The sequence below is a fragment of the Adiantum capillus-veneris genome, chromosome 28, assembly GCF_014529385.1.
Source record: "Adiantum capillus-veneris isolate H3 chromosome 28, ASM1452938v2, whole genome shotgun sequence".
NCBI classification, from domain to species: domain Eukaryota; kingdom Viridiplantae; phylum Streptophyta; class Polypodiopsida; order Polypodiales; family Pteridaceae; genus Adiantum; species Adiantum capillus-veneris.
The window spans coordinates 26,444,331-26,456,008 of record NC_140958.1 but is presented as its reverse complement, the minus strand read 5'-3'; the positions used below and the strand labels follow the sequence as shown (position 1 = coordinate 26,456,008).

At 39.6% G+C, this 11,678-nt stretch overlaps 1 protein-coding gene across 1 annotated transcript; it reads right to left on the bottom strand.

The window, feature by feature from the left end:
* Positions 1-8,273: 8,273 nt before the first annotated feature.
* Positions 8,274-8,891, bottom strand: LOC147420200 (uncharacterized). The gene has a single exon (XM_086505056.1). It carries the CDS (start codon positions 8,880-8,882, stop codon positions 8,274-8,276), a length of 609 nt encoding a protein of 202 aa, XP_086361182.1. The 5' UTR covers positions 8,883-8,891.
* Positions 8,892-11,678: the final 2,787 nt, after the last annotated feature.

Here is an 11,678-nt window from a genome sequence, read left to right as displayed (position 1 = left end):
AGAGGTGAAGTTAGGCAAGTCAGGTCCTTCTACATCAAATAACAATTCCAGAGATCAGGTTTTTTACTCTAGAGGTCGTGGAAACAATAGAGGTGGAAGAGGAAACTATGGTCGTGGAAACAATACAGGAAGAGGTCAATGGCAAAACCAACAAAGTCAAAGTTACAATGATTATAGCCAAAGAGGCAGGGGGAGAGCTCGAACTCATGGACGTGGAGGTGGACGATTTGTACATCCTCAAAGAGATGGATATTGTAACAGATGTGGCATTTATGGTCACTTTGAAAGAGAATGTTACACAAGGCTAAATAAAAATCGTGATCGTGGTGGAAGAGGCCGAGGTTATGGCAGACATGGAGGAAACTTTGCTGGATACAATCCTCATGATCAAAATATTTATGACAATAGATCGAGTGGACATTTATTTCCTATGGAGCATGTTGTTGGAAGCATGGTGGAGCCACATCATACAGATGATTGGTATTTAGATAGTGGTGCCACAAATCATATGACATATCATGGTGAATGGTTTGACAGAAAAGAGAAATTAAAAGAGGATGAGTTTGTCGCTACAGGTGATGATACTATGCATCGGATTACACATGTTGGTTCAGTTCCATTGCTAGAAAAAGACGGGACATACAACACATTGGGAGATGTTCTATATGTGCCTTCAATCACAAAGAATTTGGCATCAGTTGGACAGATGACAGATCAAGGGTTGCAAGTCCGTTTTAATCGTTATGGCTGCTTCATAGAGGAGTTTCACAAAGGCAGACCAGGCAAGATATTGGCACATGGAAGAAAGAAAGGTCGCTTGTTCTCATTGGAAGCTGGAGATCCATGTTTACACAGTGGTATGTATGCAAACAAATCAGCCACTCAAGATAATTGGACAGAGTTATGGCATAAGAGGATTGGTCATGTCAATTTTAGAAGACTAAAGCATATGCAATCAAATCAAATTGTACGTGGATTACCAAAGTTTGGCAGATTGAATTTTGATCATGTTTGTGAAGCTTGTCAATTTGGAAAGCAATCTCGCTTACCATTTCCAAAGAGGGGGAGAATTAACCAAAGTCTTTTGGAAATTGTTCATTCAGATATTTGGGGACCTTTTGATCATGCTACGCCAAATGGTTGTCGATATTTTATCACATTCACGGATGATTACAGTAGAATGACATGGGTTTACTTTCTAAAGGCAAAGTCAGAGGCATTTGAGGTATTCTTGGAGTTCAAAGTTATGGTTGAGAAAGAGAATGGTTGTCAAATTAAATGCCTACGTACAGATGGAGGGGGAGAGTACATGTCACATAGTTTTGATGATTACTTACGTGAACAAGGCATAAGAAGACAGATTACTTGCAGATACACACCACAACAAAATGGAGTTGCTGAGAGAAAGAATAGAGTCATAGCAGAGGTCGCAAGAGCCATGATGAATGAGATGAATATGCCATTAACATATTGGGCTGAAGCAGTTCATACAGCAGTACACATTATGAATCGAACACCAACAGCTGCCATTCATGAAATTTCACCTTATGAGAGACTTTATGGGATCAAGCCAACAGTTTCCTACATGAAAGTTTTTGGATGTGTTTGCTATGTTCATGTGCCAAATGAAGCAAGAAAGAAGATGGAGCCAAAGGCAGTGAAGTGTATATTCTTGGGCTACCCAGTTGAAAAGAAAGGTTACAAGTGTTATGATCCTACGACAAGACAAGTTTATGTCATTAGAGATGTCAGATTTTGTGAGCATGAACCATGGTATAAACCAAAGCCAGTGATGATAGAAGATGAGTATGAAGAGCAAGAGAATGTGCGTCATGTTGTTGATAAGCCAGGACCATCAACAAGAACTATTTCAGGACCACATATGGCAGAGGCGAGTACAGGAAGTGTCAACCCATGGAGTGGTCGTTTGCAAGATAAGAAGCAAGACGAGAAAGGCAAGAAGAAAGTGGTTGAAGAGAGTTCTGGAGATGAAAGCCTCGATGAAGAGCATGGTTTACCACATTTGAGGACACCTGGCAGTAAGCATATTGAGAAATATGTACCCCCATATGCAAGAGTTGAAGAGAAGAGTGCACCACAGTTGAGAAGATCAGAGAGGGTGCGTTATCCAGTTGATAGATTCACATACAACGGTTACATGCGTACACATTATGCATACATGGTTTCACGTGTGCAACATAAAGAGCCTACATGTTTTCAAGAGGCAATTGGAAAATCAGAATGGGAGTCAGCTATAGATCATATGAGATGGATGCTCTTGTGAAGAATAACACTTAGGATTTGGTTCGCTTGCCAAGTGGAAAGAAAGCAATTGGTTCAAAATGGGTACACAAGGTCAAGTGCAAGTCAGATGATAGTGTGGAAAGATATAAAGCGAGGCTTGTTGCTAAAGGTTATGCACAAACAAAAGGTCTTGATTATGATGAGACATTTAGTCCAGTTGCAAAGATGACAACAGTCAGATTGGTGATAGCAATGGCAAGTATGTTTGGTTGGAAGTTACGGCAAATGGATGGATAATGCATTCTTGAATGGTGACTTGGAAGAAGAAGTTTATATGATACAGCCAGAGGGTTATCAACATCCAGAGTTTCCATATTATGTGTGTAAGTTGAAGAAAGCATTGTATGGTTTGAAGCAAGCATCTAGAGCTTGGTGTGAAAAGATAACCAGATTCTTGAAGAAGATTAGATTTAAACAGTCTACTGCTGATCACTCATTGTTTTTGAAGCATGTTGATGGAGAGATCGTCGTTATTGTTATCTATGTTGATGACTTGATTCTCACTGGAAGTCATGATGAGCAAATTTTGCATGTCAAGAAGAGTTTGTTGAGAGAATTCAACATGGACCTTGGTGAGTTGAGATATTTCTTGGGAATTGAAATTGTCAACACTTTATCAGGAATTTGGATGATACAAAGACAATACGCGTTGGATATGCTTGAGAAGTATGGAATGACAGCGTGCAAACCGGTTGATACACCTCTTGATCAAAATGTGAAGTTGTTTGATGATGGACATTACATTGAGGATGTCACTATGTACGTCAAGATGGTTGGAAGCCTTGTTTACTTGACAATAACAAGGCCAGATTTGAGTTATGCAGTGGGTGTTGTGAGTCAATTCATGCAAAAGCCATGTAAAAGTCATTTTGATGCAGTGAGACGGATTATGAGATATGTGAAAGCCACTGTCAGCTATGGAATGTTTTATGAAAGAATGGGAATCTTTGTCTTTATGGTTACACAGATGCAGATTGGGCAGGAGATTTTATGGATAGAAGATCTACAAGTGGTTATGTATTTTCCATTGGCAATGGTATGATAAGTTGGAGTAGCAAGAAGCAATCAACTGTAGCATTATCAAGTACAGAAGCTGAATATCGTGGAGCAGCTTTGGCAGCATGTGAAGAGTCATGGTTGAGAGTGCTTATGGTAGAATTTGGTTTTGACTATCTTGACAGTGTCATTATATATTGTGACAATATTAGCAGCATCATGTTGGCAAAGAATCCAGTCTACCATGCTCGTACTAAACACATTGAAGTACATTATCAATTCATTAGAGAAAAAGTTTTGGCAAATGAGATTGATTTGGTGTATGTGAAAACAAATGATCAAGTTGCGGATATATTCACAAAAGCTCTTGGAAAGGAGAAGTTTTGCTACTTTCGTGAAGCATTGGGAATTCATCATATGCAAGCTCACTCTGAGCTTGAGGGGGAGTGTTAAAGAATATGATGTTAAAGAATATGTCCATTGTGCTATGAGCGGCTGGACACTGACTATACTATGTTGTAAATATACTTTGGATAATAGTTAAAAGAGAAGAAGAAGAGAAGAGCAGCTCGTTGAATGGCTGCTGCTGCAGGGTAATGATTGTGTGTGTGTGTGTCTCGATATGTGTTGGTGTGTGTGCGTAGTCTTCTTTTCTACCTTCTCCATCACCTGCGCACTCTACAGTAATTGGTTTTAGAAGATGAGCATATGTAAATGACGAGTCGGTAGTCAAGGGTCGGATGTCCTCTACTAGTGTACCGGGCATATAAAGATCCTTGAAGTCTTATATTTGAGTTGATTTACAATATAAGAGCTATAATCCTTGATTGGGTTAAAATAGCTTTTATATATTGAATTGGTTGCATGGGTGGGCTACAATCCTTCACTGGGTACAAGTAGTCCCCAATTGGGTGATTATATTGAAGATTTATTTGCGTTAGTTCATGCATTGCTTTATACAGAGAGTGCATTATTTATTACGATAGATTATTAGTGCATGAAATGACCAATTATATATTTTATTGATTTCGTTTGTTTTTTTGTAACAAATGAAATTAGATGTGTCTTATTGTTTGCAAATCAAAGTGGACATATAAATAATCATTAAAATAATAATTGCATAGAGAGATTCATAGCATTGTTATGGTTATTATGCCATGTATAGATTACATTGCAATGTGTATGGTTGCTCACAATATAGGTGATCGATATGTCGATTGACTAGCGTGCATTGAAAATCTCATATTGTGCATTATGTTACTTTCATATTGAATGGTTTTTAAATTAGAATATATATTAAAAATATAAAATTGTTTTCAGTTTGTAACATCTTGTTCTTTTCTGTTCAGTTTTAATTTAAAAGCAATGGAGCAAAATGTGGGCACAAGTGGTACGAAGAAGCCAAAGAATAAAAGAGCTCCTGGCAAAGAGTGGGATTATGCTCACAACATATGCGGCCGATATATGGAGTGGCAATGTAAATTTTGTCACACAACAAAATCTGGCGGTGCACCACGTATTAGGGATCATTTTCTGGGTAGTGCTAAAACAATTTGTAGAAAATGTGAACATTCTCAGGCACCTGCAGTTGCAAAACATTTGAGAGAAGAGCTCGCCAAAAAGGGTGGCAAGAGACGACAGATATATAGCTATGTGCCTTTGAATCAAGAGTTCCCAAAGCCAAATATTAACTCCGCAGATCCTGTAGTGACGCCAACTAACCTTGGAGAACAACCTGCGCAAGGAGAGGAAATTCCAGGTAGTGTTCCTTTTAAACATCACAATGAAGGTGGACTTTGTCAAATGCGTCAAAAATCATTACATCAAAGCTTTCGAGTGCAGTCCCTAGAAGAAGCACAAACAACATTCGCCAAAGCAATATTCTTTACTGGAAGTGCTTTGGTCATGGTAGACAGCAATCATTGGAAGGCTGCTTGGAAGAAAATCGGTGAGTTTGGTCCAGGATTTTCAGCTCCTTCTTATCACACGATAAGAAATGTTTTCTTGGACAAATGTTACATCAAAGTCAAAGAGCGTGTTGGCAAAATAATACTTGGGAATATTTCACTTTGAGGATGTACAATTGTGAGTGATGGCTGGTCAAATGTTCAGAGAAGACCGTTGATCAAAGTAATGCTGGTTTGTCCAAGGGGAGAAACGTTTATAAAGGCGATTGATAGTTCTGGTGCAATTAAAAGTGGCAAATACCTTTCTGAGGTCTTGATTGATGTAATTAAAGAAATTGGTGCTGAACATGTCGTTCAAGTTGTGATGGACAATGCAAAGAATTGTAAAAACGCCAGTAAATTAATAAAGAAGTGCTTTCCACACATTTTTGCCAATGATTGTAATACGCACAGCTTGAACTTGGTGCTGAAAGATTGGTACACTAGTGAAGAAACCACATGGTTCGCCAAAATAATTGATACAACACGTCAGGTTGTGAAATTTATCTTGAAACGACAGAGAGTCCTCGATTTGTATAGGATGCGCATGTCAGTGCTGCTGAAACTTCCTACTGAAACTCGGTTCTGCACACACTTTTATACCTTGGAATCACTTCTCCGTAATAAATGTGCTATGATTGACATATTCAATTGTGCGTCCTTTGATGAATGGCAGCTTGAGCAGAAAGAAACAGTGAAGGATAAAATTACAGGTCTACGTGGCAATGTAAACAAGGTTGCTTGGTGGAGGAGTGTGATGGATGCATACCATGTAATGATGCCCGTTATGTTCGCGATCCGCAATCTTGATCAAAGGGCACCAAACTTGGGCAAAGTGTGGATGACATGGTGGTCAGTCCAACAGAGTCTTGAAAATCCTCAAGAGCTTAAAGAGTCTGTAGTAGATACGGAGTGGCAATTACCATTCTCTGGCAAACAGCAAAAATTTTGGCTAAGTATTTTCATGCAAGGTGGAAGAGCGCTCATAGTGCGCTCATAGTCCACTCCATAGCGTGGCTTACATGCTCGATCCAAAGTATTGGAATTTAGATCTGATGTCCAATACAGAGGTGGTAGGCGATTTCTATCACGTGGTCAACATGTTCTACTCCAACGTTCAGGACCGAATTGATTGCATCAAAGAAATGAGTGCATTTAGATTAAAAGAAGGTCCTTTTGCGAATGATTTTGTACAAGTAATGGCAAAAGAGCAACCTGCATGGAAGTGGTGGATGATGAATGGTGGAGAGCATTACTCTACCTTACGTCCTCTTGCAATGAAAGTACTCACACAATGTGCAACAAATTCAAGTTCATAGAGAAACTGGAGTATGTACAAGTATGTTCACATCACTATTCGCAACAGACTATTAGCAGAGAGAGCAAAGAAATTAGTGTATATGTATTGCAACGAAAAGATACTGAATCACATCGAAAGTGCTGGCTACAAGGAGGAAATTCCAACCTGGTTGTATGATTGTCAAAACGAAAATGAAGAAGATTTCAATGTTGGTGTATCTCAATGCACTGTAGACGAAATATAAGAGAATTTGATAATAGATGTGGAGATTGAATTACAAGGAGAACCACAACACTCAGACATAGAACCAGATAACAACTCAACTGATTCAAAATAGCTTCAGAGTAGAATGAGCAAATGTCAAAAGAGTAATTACAATGCTTCATATTCTCGATAGTACATAGTTTGTCGATCTCAATTGTGTTGCCCTGAAGCAGCATCTTGCTCATCAAACAGATTTCTAATTGTGCTAGGGGTATCTAGGCGTGCTTGCTTGAATTTATATTCGTTTGCCATGCCAAACATAATATACATTTCTTGTGGAATATCTTGTGAACACATTGCGCATCGACTATTGTTTTGCATCAAACGAATAAGACAAACTAAATGATAATAGTGACCACATGTCAATGTATAGTACCCACTCCATACATCAAACCTCTTGTAGCAAACTGGACATTGGGAAGATGAGGATGCATTTGAAGTAGACGAGGGGACAAACTCCGGATGCAAGATAAGGTGGCTGATGTGTGTCCCTTGTACAGGTGTTGGATTCACTCACTGTGTTAGGGTTTGAATGTCCTGACTTAAGCGGTGAATGCTTTTCGCCATCCGGACTTGTGAGGGTTGCGATGTTTGGGTGGCTATAGAAAGACGTGTTATTTCTGCATCTTTCTCTACCAATTGTTTCGTGTAAATATCCTTCTCTCTCTTTAACTATAGGTCGGCGCCTTCCACTATCAATGCCAGCTCATCTCGGGTGAAAGTGACACAACTCTCCCTTAAATCAAGAGTGGCAACAGTTGTCTCCTTTGACGAGAAGTCTACTGGTCGCTATTGCACAAAGTGAACATATAACATTTTGGAAAAATATAGCGCACAATTTGCATTGTGCAGGGGATGGCCATAAACCTCCAAATAAATCCTCTCAGCGTTATCTTTGATACCATCATGGGTGCACTTCGAAACCTTCCACCTTCCTTTCTTGATCTTTGCATCCTCACATGGCCATATTGTCTTGATCATGTCCTTTGTCACTTCTTTATTGATCTCTTTCCAGTGCATATGGTTTGGATTTGCCCACTTTGAGAGTCGGTGAGCAGTACGCGTTGCTTGTTGTGCCGACATGCCGTGTGCCAGAGACTTCATGTGTTGAAATGCATCAATAGCCGCTTTTTGTTGATCATCAGGCAATGATTGGATGCCAATATCTTGTTCTTGATTGACCATTTTCTCTTAGAGCTACAATCAACAGAGTGGAAAATATTCAATATCATTGGCAAATATATATTCTCACTCATTGGGACACTGCGCGGAATCCACTAAAAACCACCACTTCAAATGCGACTAATTGAACCACAAGGCAAATTTGAAATATTGACAGTTAAATGACAAATTTGAAATGATTAAAGATAATTGACTCAATTAGGTGAACCACTTCAAACCAGATAATACACTTCAATAGAAATTTGAATACACTTGACAAGACATGTATATCATAGAAATGTTTAAATCGGATAAAATGATGGTGCAAGTTCAACAAGTGGACGTTGCACAAGATTAGGGTCTGTCTTTAAATGTTCTTTGAAAAATATCAACACGTTAAAAGCATTCCTTCTTTGGTCCTGCTCTTTTAACTTCATCCAACAATCTACTTTAATTCGAATAGCCCTCATAACATCTTCGTCCGGGTGGTGAAAAACTTCGTTTGGAAAATTAAATTTTTTGGCTGCACTCCAAAAATCTGCCAGCATGTCAAACAGGTAGCCCAATGCATAAATGTCGTTGGCTTTTGAGTATGCATCTGCGCACCGTGGATCGTATAGTTCGGGAGCAATCCACGGTCCCTTAGCCATCTCGGTGTTCCCTACTCTCTGTGCATTACAAACTGCTTCGTCCGACTGTGCGCTTGGAGACAAATAATTATTTGCTATGTGCTTAGCAAGTGTTCTCAGCATCATACCCCAATCAACGATACCGACGCGAGGTTTATTGGTGCGAGTAAAGTCCAACATTACGTTGAAGGGGTGTAGGTCGCTGTGCACTATACCGGTCGAGTGGGCAGCCGTAATGCCGTCGATTAAGGCATGACAAATTGTCGGCATCTGCTCGACCATTGCTTTGATCCGCACCATGTCTAGCTCGCTTACAGGGTTGTTTGCTATAGGCAATGATCTCCAACTGTGTTGTAGCCTGTGCATGTGTCGTCTGAACGATCCGTGAGCGAACGGTAAGCGGCACATCATGTCGCCTACGGTACCCCCATTGTAGTATGGGAATATCGTGATCCAAGGAGCTTCTGTAGTAAGCCCAATGCACCTTACAATGGAGGGGTGAAGCATTTGCATTCCTTGCTCTGTCTGAAAGCTGTCAAATTTTTCCTCACTCCCTCCCTTGTAACATTTTCCCACATATGTATTGTGGTCTGGAAAAAATGAGATGCCTTTGATGGTGTACAATGTGCCCACACCGAAGGAGCCTGCTCCAATCCTCATACCTTCTACCAAGGCTTCGTGAGGGATGCCGACAAGATGAGCGCACTTTGAATTTAAAGCAGTGCGCATGATTGTGCCGGTGCCGCTGGCATCGGATCGACCTCACAAAGCTGCTTGTGCATCTTTTGCCATCTTCAATCTCTTGGGTAAAGCTTCTTGCTCCTGCGCTTTCACACGCTTCATCTTTACCTTCTGTTCTTCCCACAATTTATCCCAGAGCTCTCACTTTGACATGTCGCAAGCAGGTGGGATATCTTCCTTTAAGTCTCTGCAACATACTTTCATATTGCCCAACACTGTCCTAACTTTGTGGTGGGGGTCAAATTCTCGTATCCTAGCTGGACTCAACAACTCGTATTGGCCTTCAAGTCGCAACCTGCGCTCTGTGTTCTCCCATATAGCGCTAGTGATGTCTTTGATGTAGACATCGCTTTCACTAATCTGCTGTATGCGATCAACTGCACATGATGAGATTACCAAAATACATTCTTTACGAATGGCACGCATAATACATTTCTTTTGATCTGGCGTCATATTTGCACTGGAAAATACAAAAATAGCATATCAAATACAAATTCATGGTTGCGAATGACACTACCACTCTCACACTATCTCAGGTAAACTCTTAACCACCACTTGAAGACTTTAACAAATGTTATGGAAATATTGATAAAAATTGAATATAATCTTCAATTTAAAATTGCAATCTATTACACGTGTAAAAAGCAGTTCAAACAAATGGTTTATAAGAACTTAATTCAGATCAAACAATACATGTTAACGGTCTTTAACATTATAGCATATATTGAATTTTTAACTTATATTTTTCTCCGTGCGCACATACTAATTCAAACAAAGCACACACCGACTTAAAATCTTCAAAAACATTTAAAACATTAGAAGTATACAAATTGGACTAGCAAATTGTGTTCACACACTTTTTTATATAGAATTTATGTAAATGTAGCAATCAAAAAGCGATGATATATTGATGATTTTAAAAAGATACAAAAGAATATTTAACATGCAAATTGTATGTATTTAGATTTTTGTAGAGAATTTATGTAAATGAAGCATTAAAACTAGCGATAATGCTTGAGAGTCCTTTAAAAAGATTAAAAACGAATATTAAACATGCAATTTGTGTGCAAATAATTTTTTACATGTAATTTATATAAATGGAACATTTAAAATAGCGATGATTGATAAATAAAGTATTCTATATAAATGACACATTTAAAATATCTATGATTGATGAATAAAGTATTTTATATAAATGGAACATTTAAAATAGTGATGATTGATGAATAAAGTTTTCTATATAAATAGAACAGTTAAAATAGCGATGATTGATGAATAAAGTATTCTTTTGAATATGATTAGCTAGTATATAATTTCAAATAGACAGTTAAAAACAACAAAATCAAACAATTCATACATTTTGTATATGAAATACTCTTCACAGCCGCATTACCGACCAAGTATTTCATATACTTAATACTTAAAAATTAACTGCACATGCACATACAAATTATATGACGTTCGTACGGCCGGGTTAATGACCTGAACGCCACATTTATGCAAAAACATATGCTTCTAGCAAACGACACTGTATTAGCCACGTTACTGACCGAGTGCCGCCTGAATCTAAGGAAAAACAATGGCCTACATACGAACATCATATAGCCGCGTTACCGACCGATGCCCATATGTTTTTTGAGAAAGGGGAAGGGAATTTGACTTACCATAAGGATACTAGATTCGCCGCGTTACCGACGTAGTACCCAGACAGTAAGCCAATACTTACCACAAGGACACCATCTTTGCCGCGTCATCGAGGTGATGCCCCCGTGATAAGCACTGTTCCAGAGAATAGCTTACACACACACTCCCATTGTGTGTAAGGTACCTGCCGTGCACTATGACAAAAGGCAGGCTACCACACAACGTATACACACACACACAACACATACCCGGATCGTGTGGTCAGGTACTCTGCTATGGCCGTGCACTGCGACACAGAGCACGCTTCGACATGACACCCTCTCTCCCTCTCTCCTCTCTCCTCTCGAAGTACCTGCAAAGGTGGCGCAAACGCTCTCTCTCTCTCTCTCTCTCTCTCTCTCTCTCTCTCTCTCTCTCTCTCTCTCTCTCTCTCTCTCTCTCTCTCTCTCAGAAGGCGAAAGCGGTAATACACCCAGCGGGCCTGATTGGGCCCGCGTATATAGAACGCTAACAGCCCGCTGGGCTTCTCTGTTTCCCCGACGGGCCCGCAAGGGTATTAATAAAGCCCGGCTCGCCGGGGAAACAAAAAAGCCCGGCGGGAGTTTTGTGGGTTTGCAAGTCACCCTAAACCGGTTTTTGTGTGATCATGTTTACTGTGATCATGTAAATGTGTCAATAAGACCTTGTGATCAC